Source organism: Carlito syrichta, unplaced genomic scaffold (genome assembly GCF_000164805.1).
Source record: "Carlito syrichta isolate Samal-C Ts95f unplaced genomic scaffold, Tarsius_syrichta-2.0.1 Scaffold303195, whole genome shotgun sequence".
Taxonomy (NCBI): Eukaryota; Metazoa; Chordata; class Mammalia; order Primates; family Tarsiidae; genus Carlito; species Carlito syrichta.
The window spans coordinates 544,084-559,730 of record NW_007247291.1 but is presented as its reverse complement, the minus strand read 5'-3'; the positions used below and the strand labels follow the sequence as shown (position 1 = coordinate 559,730).

The 15,647-nt window shown below is 41.6% G+C and overlaps 1 protein-coding gene across 6 annotated transcripts; it reads left to right on the top strand.

Annotated features, from left to right (window-relative positions):
• The first annotated feature begins 6,332 nt into the window (after positions 1 to 6,332).
• On the top strand, positions 6,333 to 10,465 carry SRSF1 (serine and arginine rich splicing factor 1). 6 transcript variants are annotated; one of them, XR_504286.2, is made up of 6 exons: positions 6,333 to 7,015; positions 7,433 to 7,617; positions 7,977 to 8,149; positions 8,350 to 8,536; positions 8,912 to 9,030; positions 9,954 to 10,465. XR_504286.2 is itself a non-coding variant. In XM_008058057.2 (5 exons), the coding sequence occupies exons 1-5, from the start codon at positions 6,822 to 6,824 to the stop codon at positions 8,932 to 8,934; spliced, it is 762 nt and encodes a 253-aa protein (XP_008056248.1). In that variant the 5' UTR covers positions 6,333 to 6,821; the 3' UTR covers positions 8,935 to 10,464. The 6 variants fall into 6 exon arrangements, 3 of the variants coding, with proteins under 3 accessions (XP_008056248.1, XP_021568019.1, XP_021568020.1); XR_504287.2 differs by having other exon boundaries at positions 8,350 to 8,552; XR_002481958.1 differs by lacking the exon at positions 8,350 to 8,536.
• The last annotated feature ends 5,182 nt before the right edge of the window (positions 10,466 to 15,647 follow it).

Sequence of the window (15,647 nt, the reverse complement as noted above, 5' to 3'; positions counted from 1 at the left end):
ATAGGAATAAAATACACTGTGTTCCTCAATATAAGCTCCAACACATCCAAGATATTTTTGTAAGTGATGATACCAGCTTTTTAGGTCCATCCCTAAAGAACTGAGAGTCCTGGGAATTTAACCAGGTCTATGCAGTCTTTTTTTACATTATTATTATTATTATTTTGAGTTGGAGTCTCATTCCATCTCCCAGGCTGGAGGGCAGTGGCACACCCCTGGCCACCACAGCCTCAACCTACTGGGCTCCCATGATTCTTCCACCTCAGCCTTCCAAGTAGCTGGAGCTACAGGCATGTGCTAACTTGCCCAGCTAATTTTTGATTTGTTGTAGTGACGAGGTCTTGCCAAGTTGCCCAAGTGGGTCTTGAACCCACAGGCTCAGGCAAACCACTCACCTCGGCCTCCCAAAGTGCTGGGATTACAGGCTGAGCCACTGAGCCCGGTCTTTTTTACATAATTAACTGAAGAAATTAAAAGGTGTCAGGAGCCAAATAAGGACTGCAAGGTGGATACCTAATGATTTCCATTAAAATGCCTGCAAAAATTGCCCTTATTTGATGAGAGAAATGAACAGGAGCATTCTCATGGTGGAGGAGGCCTCTGGTGAAGCTTTCCCAGGTGGTTTTTTGCTAAAGCTTTGGCCAACTTCCTCAGAACACTCTCATAATAAGCAGATGTTATCATTCTTTGGTCTTCTAGAAAGTCAACAAACAAAATGCCTTCACATCCCCAAAAACTGAGGCCATAACTTTTGCTTTAGACCAGCCCACTTCTGCCTCTTAGTAGCCATTGCTTTGATTGTGCATTGTCTTCAGGATTGTACTGGTAAAGCCATGTTTCATTTCCTGTTACAATTCTTCAAAGAAATGCTTTAAGATCTTGATCCCACTTGTTTAAAGTTTCAATTGAAAGCTCTGCTATTTCTGCAGTTGATCTCGGCACAACAGTTTTGATACTCAGTGAGTGAAAAGTTAGTTCAACTTTATCATATAAAATTGTATAAGCTAAACCAGTTGAGATGTCCATGATGCTGGCTATTGTTCCTGCTTTTAATCATTGGTCATCTTCAATTAGGGCACGAACAAGATTAATTTTTTTCCACACAAATTGATGTGGATGGTCTGCCACTATAGGCTTCATCCTTAACACCATCTCATCCCTTCTTTAAATGAGTTATTCAATTGTAAACTCCTGATTTCTTTGGGGCATTGTCCTCATAAACTTTCTGTAAAGTGACTGGGTGCCGTGGCTCATACCTATAATCCTAGCACTTTGGGAGGCTGAGGTGGGAGAACTGCTTGAACCCAGGAGTTTAAGCCCAACCTGGGCAACATAGTGAGACCTTGTCTCTACAAAAAAATTAAAAAATTAGCCAGACATTGTGGCATACATCTGTAGTCCCAGCTACTCAGGAGGCTGAGGTGAAAAAATTGCCTGAGGTCAAGTTGAGGCTGTGGTGAGCTGTGATTGTGCCCCACTGCACTCCAGCCTGGATGACAGAGTGAGACTCTGACTCAAAAAAACCCCCAAAAAAACAGTCAGGTTCAGTGGCTCAGCCTGTAATCTCACGCTTTGGGAGGCTGAGGTGAGTGGATTGCCTGAGCCCGCGGGTTCGAGACCTGCCTGGGCAACTTGGTGAGACCTCATCTCTACAATAAATCAAAAAATGAGCTGGGAGTGGTAGCACACGCCTGTAGTTCCAGCTACTTGGAAGGCTGAGGCGGAAGGATCGCCGGAGCCCAGGAGGTCGAGGCTGTGGTGGCCAGGAGAGTGCCACTGCACTCCAGTCTGGGCAACGGAGTGAGACTCCAACTAAAAAAAAACTTTTTGTAAAGTATTAATTATTTCACCATTATCCCACCCAAGTGTTATCATTAATTTGTTTTGTCCTTGCTTTAATTTTAACAGAATATATGTTGTTCTGACAGGGGCTCTTTTCAAACTGTCTTATTCTTCTTAGTGCCTCAAACTAGATTCTGTTCAAACATGTTATAACAAGTTAGTATAAGTCTATTTTATTTTTTGTTGTTGTTGTTTTTGAGTTGGAGTCTCACTCTGTCACCCAGACTGGAGTGCAGTGGCAAGCTCCCAGTCACCGCAGCCTTGACCTGCTAGGCTCCGGTGATCCTTCCACCTCAGCCTTCCAAGTAGGCTGGAACTACAGGTGTGTGCTACCATGCCCAGCTAAAGTTTATTTTTGTCCATAAATTTTGAAGTCCACGAAGAGTTTTATCATAACATACATTTTCCATGAACTTTTTGAAGACCCCTCATATATACTGAATTGAATCTAAAGCACTTAATAAGTTTCTCTTGGGGGAAGTAACTTTTGATAAACAGCAATAGTGTTGAAAATAAGGTAGCTTCTGATAATGACATTAGTAAAATCCAACTAGCTGGCTGTGGGAGCAATCCATAAAACTGCCAGTGAGGCCAAGCACAATGGGTCATGCCTATAATCCCAGCATTTTGGGAGGCCCGAGGTGAGAGGATTACCAGAGCTCATGGGTTCGAGACCAGCCTAGGCAACTTGGCAAGACCTCATCTCTACAATAAATGAAAATATTAGCCAGGCGTGGTGGCGCATGCCTGTAGTTCCAGCTACTTGAAAGGTTGAAGCGGAGGGATCACCTGAGCCCAGCAGGTCGAGGCTGCAGTGGCCGTGAGTGTGACATTGCACTCCAGTCTGGGCAACAGAGACTACAACTCAAAAAAAAAAAAAAAAATGCCTGTAAATGTATAACTTAGGAATCTAGAATCCCCCCTCCCCAAACTACATTGAGACAAGGATGCAATCTCAGGAGACAAAACTGGAAGTAGTTATAATTTGGTCAACAGAAAATGAATCAATCATCTAGTATATTGTTTAGAGAAAGTCTGTGTGAACATTAGCCTATAGAAGCCAGGTATGGTGGCTCATGCCTACAAACCCAGCAATCTGGGAGGCTGAGGCAGGAGGATTGCTTGAACCCAGTTCAAAGCTGCCATGAGCTACGATTGCTCCATTGCACTCTAGCGTGGGTGACAGAACAAAACCTTGTCTCTAAAAAAAAAATTTTTTTTTTAAATTTTAAAAACATTAGCCTGTAGAAAGAAAATTGCCAATCTTTACCTGTCTAGGAAAAAGAGGCAGAAAATTGAGGGGACATGAATGTTCCTGTCTTGGAGAGGAATACTCTTGTGAGGCAGGGATCATCTACCAGGTCTCACCATGACCTGAATGAAATAGCCCTCAAAATGATTCACCTTGTTTTGTTCTGATTCACAAAGTTTGATTTACTTGCTTTTTTATTTTTTAACACTTGTAGACTGAACCATGTTCATCAACTCTGAAGCACTGTTAACATTCTTAACTATAAGACACCAAGCTAATGTCATCTGGGGAGATCCTGATAAACAGCCAACTAGACTTTTTGGCCACATATTGATCTCATCATCAACTCCAGAACCTATGATTTGTTTATATTTAAATACAAAAAAAGAAGCCAATAGAGAAATAAAAATGTCCTATTCACTCTATATTAAGTTCTAGTTTGCATTCCCCTGAACTGAATAAAATCAGAAATGACTGCATTAATTTAGACAAGGATAAATCAAAGCAAACTCAGAGTTTTCTTGTTTTTCTGGAATGAAAATGTCTTGAAAACAAAAGGGTCTATGATTAGATCATTTTTATTATCACTGACTTATTAATCAACAGAAGAGAAGTCTAAATAAGTCTAAATTAATGGATAAAAGTTATAACAGAAGGCCAAGCTTAGTGGCTCAACCTGTAATCCCAGCACTTTGGGAGGCCGAGGTGAGTGGATTGCCAGAGCCCGTAGGTTCAAGACCAGCCTAGGGAACTTAGTGAGACCTCCTCTCTACAATAAATAAAAAATTAGCCGGGCATGGTAGCGTGCGCCTCTTGTTATGGCTACTTGGAAGGCTGAGGTGGAAGGATTGCTGGAGCCCAGCAGGTCGATGCTGGGGTGGCTGTTAGCATGTCACAGCACTCTAGCCTGGGTGATGGAGTGAGACTCCAACTCAAGAAAAAAAAAAGTTACAGCAGAAAAAAAGTGTTCAGTAAATAACTGTTGAATGAATAAATCAATAGGTTGCACATTTTAAAAAACTCTCACCTTTTCTGCCATTAACTGAATGGAACAGTGCTAGAAACGGAATAATCTTGTTGAAATATCTCTTTTAGTCAGCTTCTTCTAAGAATAACATGCTTTTCTCTATTTTTATTAAAGTTTGGCTTCAAAGATAGTATTGAAGGATTGTCTGAAGGATAGGCAATCTATCCTTCCCTCTAAAGTTTTCAGAGGTTCTTTTCCCTTTTGGGATCTATGGACTCATTTAAGAATTTGATTAAAATTTCAAATCTGAAAAAAGACAGACACATACATACAGTTTTGTACATGCACACATACATAGAATTTTGGAAACCATTACAGAGAGTTCAAAGACTACCAAAGGTCATCTCTGGGTCTGTTCAGGATCTACAGACACAAGATCAAGCATTCCTGCTCATTTCAAATTGAATTTGTATTTTGGGACCACTGAGAGACGTTTGTAAAATACATTCAATCAACTCTTAGAATTAAGAAAATATGTTAGCCAGGCTCGGTGGCTCAGCCTGTAATCCCACGCCTTTGGGAGGCTGAGGTGAGTGGATTGCCTGAGCCCGCGGGTTCGAGACCCACCTGGGCAACTTGGTGAGACCTCATCTCTACAATAAATCAAAAAATTAGCGGGCATCGTAGCGCGTGCCACTAGTTCCAGCTACTCGGAAGGCTGAGGTGGAAGGATCGCCGGCGTCCAGCAGGGTCGAGGCTGCGGTGGCCGGGATCGGCCACTGCACTCCAGTCTGGGTGACAGAGTGAGACTCCAACTCAAAAAAAAAAGAAAAAGAAAATATATTCTTCTCCAGAACCACCTATTTATTTTTATTTGGATTTTGAATATACAAGTACTTGTGTTCCTGTCTTTACTGTGAAGACCAGAGTCAAATTTGCTATTCAACTCAATCAACAGGCTCTTGTTGTACTAATTTATTCATTACTTCTCCTTTTTTTTTTTGAGTTGGAGTCTCACTCTGTCGCCCTGGCCACCGCAGCCTCGAACCATGGGCTCTGGCGATCCTTTCACCTCAGCCTTCCGAGTAGCTGGAATTACAGGCAGGTGCTACCATGCCCAGCTGATTTTTGATTTATTGTAGAGATGAGGTCTCACCAAGTTGGCCAGGCGGGTCTCGAACCCGCGGGCTCAGGCAATCCACTCACCTCAGCCTCCCAAAGCACGGGATTACAGGCTGAGCCACCGAGCCCGGCTCATTACTTCTTCTTAATCCTCCCCTTATTTTCCCATTCCTCCAATTCCTTCATCCGGTTTCAATAATATTTTATTGTATCTCTGTAACTGCCTCACATCCTTGGGCAGAGGATGAACTGTTGTAATATGTAAATATGAAGAAAATTATCTTTAAACTTAAGATGCAAATTTGTTTTAGTATATTTATGACTAACGTTTGGTTTTAATTTAAATTCATTACTGACTTTTAAAAACTCCTGATTTCACCAAAAAATCCAGATTTCAGGTCTCTGGGCAGAAAATGTAAAATGTTCTTCTCTCCCCAGACCAGCATGCAAGTGGGGGGACAGCCCAGAGCAGCAGCTGTAGGTCTCCAATAGTTACAGTTCTCATATCCATTTTGTTCATTTTATTATAACCCGAGAGGCCTGGTACTGAATTCAAAACCCTGGCAAAAGAGAAACTTTTCAAAAAGGGATTAACTTCAGGACTCTGCAGACACCCGTTTTCTTTCTTGTCCCTCGAAAGGAGAAGGAACACGTATAATCATTCTGCAAGCATTCCCTGAGTCTTTTCTCCGCGCTGGAACCAGCGATTAGGCGATTAACGAGAGAACAGAGGTCTGGGCATGGAGACTGTCGGGGTGGTCACCTCTCCTGGTGGGCAACCATCGAACAGTAACCGATGAGGGTGCAACTCACCGCCACTACCACAGGGGGTGCTGAATTTAGCTATGCAAAGTCAAGTTCTGAACCGAAAATGGAACGATACTTAGTGAAAGGCACTTATTAAGACATCTAAACGGGGTTCCTCTAAATAAGACACTCGTCTAATTGTCTAAACAGCCACGCCTGTTCGCAGAACCTGGGGCGGGAAGACAAACCTACGCCCCAGCTCTCTATTGAATTACCTGCAACTCGGCGCCTGGAATAGACGCTCGGATGATACCCGGTCTCCCGGGCAACCGCCGGGCCCCTCCCCCTTTGGCTCCGCCTCAGGGAGTCTTTCCCGCCAAAGGCCGTTAGCGCCGCAGAGCATGGCGGGACAAGGCTCTAGGCTGGGTTTCACCAAGTCCATTGAAGGCGCCGAGTTGTTTTCAAAAGGCTCATTCCAGGGAAACTGACTATCTTTCAAGTCCCGGCAGGGACTAATAACCCCTTTAACAAGAATTCTATATTTAATTTTTACCAAACGGCCGGTCACTCCACTAGCAAACCACCCTCAACCGGGAGCGCGGGGGACTTTTTTTCCCCCCGTCGTGCGGAGGGTGACGTCGCGCGTGCGTGCGCGTACGTTGTGCGTAGCTCTCGCAGCACCCGTTGCGCCCCTGCGCGTGCGTACTGAGTTCGAATCGCTGTTTCCTTCCGCTTCTCTTCCTCTGTCTCCCCCCATATCCGTGCGCCGAGCTGATAAAGGCGCCATTTTGGAGAGGCCGCGGGAGACGTGGTGCCGCTACGGGCTCGCTCTGCCGTGCGCTAGGTTTGGTGGGAAGACCTGTTCTCGAGTCCGCGCTTTTCGTCGCCGCCATGTCGGGAGGTGGTGTGATTCGTGGCCCGGCAGGGAACAACGATTGCCGCATTTACGTGGGTAACTTACCTCCAGACATCCGAACCAAGGACATTGAGGACGTGTTCTACAAATACGGCGCTATCCGCGACATCGATCTCAAGAATCGCCGCGGGGGACCGCCCTTCGCCTTCGTTGAGTTCGAGGACCCGCGGTGAGGCGGCATGGGGCTTGCGGCCTTGAGGAAATAGGCTGGAGTAGTTGGGGAACGCCTCAAGGCCTTCACATAAGAGAATGTGGAAGGGGTCGTACAGAGCTCGGGGCGAGACTCTATCGTCCACGCAGGAGTCCAGTCAGGAGCCGAGCTGGCGTGGCTTCCCTGGCGTCTGGGCGCCTCGGACGTCCCGGAGCCCACTCGCGGGCCCCGAGCGGGAAACTGAGGCGCTGAGGCTGGTGCAGTGGTTGGGAGCCCGGCGTGTTTCTGGGTGGGGGAGGGGCCGTTCCCATTATGCAGCGCATGTGGGCTCTTCCACGTTGGGTGCGCATGTGCGGGGCTTCTCTGGTTCCCGACAGAGTTAGCGTCTCCTCCCGGCCTCTTTTCTCATCCTTCTTACTTTCCACGATCACGCAGAGACGCGGAAGACGCGGTGTACGGTCGCGACGGCTATGATTACGATGGGTATCGTCTGCGGGTGGAGTTTCCGCGAAGCGGCCGTGGTACAGGCCGAGGCGGCGGCGGGGGTGGAGGTGGCGGAGCTCCCCGAGGCCGCTATGGCCCCCCATCCAGGCGGTCTGAAAACAGAGTGGTTGTCTCTGGTGAGTGTACTGCTCGTGTGAGTTGATGCGAAGGGGCAGAAGCCACTTAAAAATGTTCCTTGCGTGAGCGGTTTAACAGTTGTACGTTTTTCATGGTAGACCTTACATTGCTTTAGTTTTTAGGTGAATTTACTAAACAGTAATTACTGTGGTGGTGACTTACCAAATTGGGTTGCAGTACTAGAGTATGAAGACACTTTACAAATAATTTTGAACTGTGGATTCCAGAATCTTAGCCGGCTTTTTACCTGAAATCACTTAAGTACGGTCCTTAAGTATTTTAAAATAATGTAACGTGCCTTGTAAGCGTCGTGTGACGTTTAGAATAATTGGTATTAAGAAAAAAATTACTTTTTCAGGACTGCCTCCAAGTGGAAGCTGGCAGGATTTAAAGGATCACATGCGTGAAGCAGGTGATGTATGTTATGCTGATGTTTACCGAGATGGCACTGGTGTCGTGGAGTTTGTACGGAAAGAAGATATGACCTATGCAGTTCGAAAACTGGATAACACTAAGTTTAGATCTCATGAGGTAGGTTATATACTTATTTTTTTCTTTGGCCAGAATTGGATACAGTGGTCTTAACAGTGGAATTAAAAGGTAAGGATTCAGGCAAGGGCGTCCAAGTAAATTGCCAAATTTCTGGATTTGGTTACATTGTATTCATTCAGCATGCCTAAAGATAGGTGAAAGCTTAGATCTTTCAATGGAAAGTTCTGTCTATCCACTAGGGAGAAACTGCCTACATCCGGGTTAAAGTTGATGGGCCCAGAAGTCCAAGTTATGGAAGATCTCGATCTCGAAGCCGTAGTCGTAGCAGAAGCCGTAGCAGAAGCAACAGCAGGAGTCGCAGTTACTCCCCAAGGAGAAGCAGAGGATCACCACGCTATTCTCCCCGTCATAGCAGATCTCGCTCTCGTACATAAGATGATTGGTGACACTTTTTGTAGAACCCATGTTGTATACAGTTTTCCTTTACTCAGTACAATCTTTTCATTTTTTAATTCAAACTGTTTTGTTCAGAATGGGCTAAAGTGTTGAATTGCATTCTTGTGTAATATCCCCTTGCTCCTAACATCTACATTCCCCTCATGTCTTTGATAAATTGTATTTTAAGTGATGTCATAGACAGGATTGTTTAAATTTAGTTAACTCCATGCTCTTCAGACTGTGATATTGTGTAAATGTCTATTCTGCTCTGGTTTGTGTGAACTGGGATGTTGGGGGTGTTTGTGGTTATCTTTCCTGGGGAAGTTCTTATGTTTATCTTGCTTTTCATGTGTCTTTCTGTAGACATATCTGAAGAGATGGATTAAGAATGCTTTGGATTAAGGATTGTGGAGCACATTTCAATCATTTTAGGATTGTCAAAAGGAGGATTGAGGAGGATCAGATCAATAATGGAGGCAATGGTATGACTCCAAGTGCTATTGTCACAGATGAAATTGGCAGTATTGACCTTATACTAAAAGGCAAGGGTTAAAAATGATTATATATACTTCCCTTAAAACACTTGCAAATGTCTTATGCAGTTATCTTTAGCTACAATTGCTTTGTTCTTTAAACCTTGGCAATTGTGGCAAAATTACATTGCCCATTTTGTAACAATTTGTTTTGCTCCCTTACTCCCCATTTTTGTTTTAATAGGGACTAATGTGGGAAGAACTGGCTAATATTTGTCACAGTGCTTAGTTACAACTGTTAATGTGTGACCTGCTGTTGATGTACATGTGGGTACAGGGTGTCTTTAATTCCAACGAGATAGAGTATAATATCAATACTGCTAAATCTGCATGTCCTCTGTGTGACTGATAGAGCGTTGCTATTTCATTTTTTTAAGACAAAATGAAAGCAAAATATAGAATTCCAGTGTATTGGTGTAGATAATCTAGTTGGGAATATTTTAAGTCTCACCTTCCCCTTTAAACTAATATTAATAATTGACTCATATGTTTAAAACACTTTAATTTGCAAAATTAAATTGCAGATGGGAGCATTAGATTTAGTTTAGACTTAGGTGGGTAGCAATACCAGTAAACTTTTCAACTACATAACTTGCAACCACAAAACCTGTAATACGCTGTACAGTAACAAGTGTTGGCATTATCAGTTGAACTGTAAATATAAAATGCTTCTTCCAATTAGTCTCTATGATGATTAAGTTTCTAAAAATTTATCTGAGCACCATTCAGAAACTTGTTTTGGGGAATTTGATAGTTATTGATGTACATCTGTTAAACTGATGACAGACATAACTCATCATTCCCCAGAAACCTTTTTTGAATACAGTATCTAACATTTTGCCTCCTCTTTTTTGGTTTTGCTGGTTATAAAGGTTTGGATTGGAGAGGGCTCACTGGATCCCAATCCTTGGAGCTGGATCATTGGATTCAAATCATAATGTGGATAGGATAGGGAGGATGAATTACAAGGATTCATGGAGCGGGATCAGATTACCAGGAACATAGGAGTGGATTCCTGCCCCAACCAAACCGCACTCGTGTGGATTTTTTATTCAACTTAATTGGCTATTCCAAAGATTTTTTTTTTTCCTATTTTTGACGATTGGAGCCCTTAAGATGCACGATGGAATTGTGTTTTGCATTTTTTGGTAAAAGGAGCAAAGCGAGGACCTGGAGATAATACGCTGGAGCAATCTCCTTGGAAGGATTCAGCACGAGTAGATGGTAAACATTTAAAGGGGAAAGGGGGGGTTTGTTTAAAATAGTAAATCAGTAAGTCACTTCTAAATTTAAAAAAAACAAAATTGGAGTTGAAGAATAAGTAGGTTTCCAATTGGCTATTGCCGTTTTTCTTTGAAAAAATAAACATTTTTTAAAAAACTATGCATGGTTGTCCTTTTTCCTCTTCATGTAAGATTTTAACTGGGTCTGTCAGTTAATGCTTTAAATTGATAAGTAAGATAAGATTCTGACTCTTGTGTTTATATGTTAGTAAATTTAAAATTCTTGAAAAGCAATTTCTAATAAATTATATTAATCATCTCTTATTGTAATTGTAAAAGTCTTCAGGGGAAGATAAAAGATGAGAATAAAGTATTTATGTATGTAATACGGTAAATGGGAGGTGATCTAGTCTGAAAGCTAAGCTTCTCATACTTTGCTAAAAAATTATTGCAAACTTATAGATATTGCTTATTTTTGGTGGCCATATAGACAACGTAGGCTTTTGTGCAAAATTGGTTGATGGCTAGTAAGTTAGTATTAACTTAGAGGTAGCTTTTGATATACTCAGTGAGATACGTCTCAAAAACTGGTATTTAAGCGTTAATTGTTAACGTCAGCACAGATGTATTAGAACTCTTAAAAACAAGTCACATTTCTGAAGTGTGAATAGTGCACAAGAATAACTGCTTGTTTGGGTGACTTATTGCTAATAAGCTGGGCGATTTTCAGAATTTTGCCATATCTATGTAAACTAGAAGGCCCATTTTTTACCCAAAACTTTGGTGTATTCTGTACCAAAGCACTGATTATACCTTGTAGTCTACTTTTTTTTTTTGACAGCCCCTTGATGCTAAGTTTTCAACTTGCTTGGGCCGGGGGGGTGGGGAGATTTGCTTAAAATCCCTAAAATTCTTATTCTGATGTTCTCATAGCTAGTTACGACCATTAAACTACTCTTTTCTGCACCCAAAAGAAATAACTGAATTTTTTTTTTCTTTGAGTCAGAGTCTCTGTCGCCCAGGCTGGAGTGCAGTGGCACACTTACAGCCACAACAGCCTCGACCTGCTGGGCTCAGGCAATCCTTCTGTCTCAACCTTCCAGTTAGCTGGAACTACAGGTGCATGCCACCATGCCCAGCTCATTTTTTGATTTATTGTAGAGATGAGGTCTCAACAAGTTGCCTAGGCTGGTATCAAACCCCTGGGCTTAGGCAATCCTCTCACCTTGGCCTCCCAAAGTGCTAGGATCACAGGCTTGAGCCACTGTGCCAGGCAGAAATAACTAGATTTTAACATTTCCCTTGGGTGCTAATGGTATTTAGAAGTTGAATGTAAGATGATTATACAGATGATGTAATTTAAAACTTAAGGGAAAACCAGAAATCTTGGTAGTGGAAGAAATGGGATCCAAGGCAGATTTGCATGAAGTCACTCAAACCTGTACATTTTAGTGAACTTTGGAATATTAGGACGAAGAGAGAGAGTGTTAAGTTCAAAACCGTATTTCACTAAATATTTAAGGAAAGCACTTGATAGAAATTTATTAAGGATATAGATTTAATTTTTATGTAAGAGTTCAGTATAATAGCCAAGAAACAGGTTTATTACGTAAATGGTCTGAAGAATTAACGTTTTACATGTTTGAAGTTTTAAATTGTTTGATAAGTGGGATTTTTAAAAAATACATGCAATTATTAGATAGAAGGCATCAAATGACTAAAAAAAATTGGAAGATTAATATGAGCTAAGCAATGTAAACCTGGATTCATCTGTGTTCATCCAGTGTTTCGGAAACAAAAAAGAATGGCCTTCACTCAAAATTGTAAAGTTATAGTAGTTGCAACCATAGATTGAAATGTCTAGTATTCCTTGTCTCTATATAGGCTGTATTTAAAGATTAGAGGGGGCTTTATGCATATTTTTGAAAGGTAAGGTGGTTTTGTAGTTTAAATTACCAGCTTTTGCTCTGATACGAAATACAGACTGCTCCTGTTTACAGTCTTAGGAAATGGACCTAAAATCTCTACCCATATTGGCAGTTATTGAAGTCACACTCTTGCTGCCTTGAATTTTTCCCCTTTTCTCCCTATTTATGTCCCCTTAGAATATTGTAGGGAGCCTATAAATTAGTTTATTAAACGAAGGAAAAGCATAAGTCTCTTTAAGAAGCAATTTTTATAACATCAGATTGAATAACCTACCTTGCTGTTCAGCCCACATCCTACTGGAAACAAAAGGTAAGAAACCCATTTTCTGTTCCTAATGGCTTGGGATCTGAATTTTATTTTTAGAACTAAGCTAAGTTAATGTTCTTAAAAATACTGTTTGGAATGTGAGTAGATTCTCCTCATTTTAAATGACTTCCTAAGTTTTATACTTTAATAGTTTTGAGTGCTTATATTCACCCATCAGTGCTTGAGTTTAATATGATTCTAGAATCTACTTTTCTCAGTTTTGTCTTTGAAACATTGTCTTGGTCATTAGGGCTGATGTTACTTTTAGGTTTTTGTGGTTAAGGTGAATTTCTTATGTGTACCTTTTTGCTTTGTATGTGCAATTTGTAATTTAAATTACAAATAAATAAGTTAATATGTATGTATGTACCATAAATAGTATTAAAAGGAGAGAAATTGTTAGACTGAAGTTGTTATAACAGTCTTTTGACTTACTTGCATCACAGTGTGAAGAATGCAAAGGCAGAAAACAGATTCACAATCTCTTATCCATTTTCTGAAATCAAAATACATATATGTATAAAAACAAGTTCCTTTTTCTTCTGAGCTAATTGAATGTGAAACCTGACCAGAACTGATACCTTCATTTTGCATTTTAGTCGTGACTAAACTTTTTCTGCAGAAATATTGATGTGCTTTCTTACTCATTACACATTTACTGAAGACTTTGCTGAGGGTGTTACATAATATAGGGTATATATACCATAACCCCATAAAGTGCGAACACCTCTGAATCCCAAATACATCTGTCCCCAAGAGTACGGATAAGGGATTGTAGAACTGTACTGAGTGCACAGATTTAATGCTTTGTGTAATTTGGTGTATGGGATTAAAAACCTGTTACTGTGGATATTTTATTAATTGAGATTTAAGTTCCCCATCTGTTTAGGCTGAAGCAGCCACAAGAATAAAAGGTATGACCCACATTCTTACATTTTGTTGCAATAGTGGACTCAACAATTGTACTCCACTGAAGGAAATATTCAGCCATCCTAGAGTGTACGGTACAACATTCTGTGCTATTGAGGTAATTGTTTTCTGTTTCAGTACTTACAGGAACATTGACCAATTGGATCCTATAGGAAAAGCTGGGATTGGCATGAAGTAAAGAGATTATAAGGAAACAATCTGTTCGTTGTGTCTATTGTGATTATCTGTGGAACAAATAGTAATGCTGGCAAATTAACTTGCTTTAAACATGTCCCAAGAAGTTATGGTATACTTAAGAAACCAGCCCTTAACTCCTGTGGTTGAGAGCTTTAAAGAATTTTAGCCGGGCTCGGTGGCTCAGCCTGTAATCCCAGCACTTTGGGAGGCCGAGGTGAGTGGATTGCCTGAGCCCGTGGGTTCGAAACCCGCCTGGGCAACTTGGTGAGACCTCATTTCTACAATAAAATTTTTAAAAATGAGCCGGGCGTGGTAGTGCACGCCTGTAGTTCCAGCTACTTGGAAGGCTGAGGCGGAGGGATCACCAGAGCCCAGCAGGTCGAGGCTGTGGTGGCCGGGAGCGTGCCACTGCACTCGTCTGCATGACAGAGTGAGACTCCAACTCAAAAGAAAAAAAAAAAACTTGCTTCAGAGCTTAATGCCTGACAGCCCTGAAGGCGGTTTTGAGTTCACAGTGATCAAGGGAAGGATTTTTCTTTTATTAGAAAATAAATTGAATACTCTGTCATATAGGTAGAAATAATCTTAATTTACACTTCTGCAGGTGCTAGGCTGGGATTTCAGTAATGTAAATCATACATGACTTTTGATTCAAGGTAACCGTTTATGTAGCTAGACAAGCAAAATACACCACCAGAGTTCAGTTGAGTGCTTTGTCTTTATCTTTTTTTTTTTTTTTTTTTTTTTTGTCTTTATCTATTAGGGTACGAAGATCCACTGAAGCATTAGGTTAAAAAGCAGGTAACACCTATCACCATACGACTTACAAGTATCCACCAGAACTGTTGACATGAAGATAATGTAAATGGAGAGCCTTTTTAGGATGTTATGGTCGTCCCCACCAAATACACAAAAACAGTTTTTAGGGATGCCAAAACATCTAGGAAAAATTTGCGGCGTTCTCCTTCATTCCCCCATTGAAGTAAATGCTAGGGAAAATCACTTAGCCACTAGGTGGAGCTATGAGACAATTGGCCAGGAAATGATTCTTTTTAAATACAGGAAGGTGGAGACCCAACTACCTTGATACTCTACCAATTTTAAAGTTAAATGGTTTGAATAAGTTTTTTCCCTGTAACTTTGCCTCTGCTTCTCAATTTTTGAGCAAAGTCGTTACCTTTTTCAGCTTAGGTTTTTATTTTTGGGAGTGGAGTGCAGTGACACAATCACAGCTCACAACAGCTATCGACCTACTGGACTTGGGTAATCCTTGCATCTCAGTCTTCCAAGTAGCTGAAACTATAGGCGTGGCAAGTTTTTTGGTTTATTGTAGAGACAAAGTCTTGCCAAGTTGCCCAGTCTGATGTTGAATCCCTGGGCGCAGGCAAATCTCTTGCCTCCACCTCCCAAAGTGCTGTGGTTGCAGTCATGAGCTCCTCATTTAGGTTTTAAAGAGTACCTTACAGGTACTCACTAATGGTAGTTTGTCTTAATCCTACTTATCTGTCAAGTTAGCTGTTTGTTTTTTATTTTCTAGGTCTTGCTTAAGTAGATGCAGGATATTTTGTGATCAGAAAGTCAGTGTGCAGTTCTCAACATGTTTAAAGCCATTTTAGCAGCTGAAAATTATTGGGAATTAAACAGAATTTGTCATTGTCTTCACTCTCAGGTTTATATTACACAAATGGGAGGGACGCAAACTATTTTTGAATGGAGTCTCACTTTGTTGCCCAGGCTGGAGTGCAGTGGCACTCATGGCCACTGCAGCCTCTACCTGCTGGGCTCAGGTGATCCTTCCGCCTCAGCCTTCAAAGTAGCTGAAACTACAGGCATGTGCTAACACTCCCAGCTAACTTTTTTGATTTATTGTAGAGACAAGGTCTTGCCAAGTTGCCCAGGCTGATATTAAACCCCTGAGCTCAGGCAATCCTCTCACCTCAGCCTCCCAAACTGCTGTGATTACAGGCTTAAGCCGCCGCACTCAGCTGGGTCACAAACTTT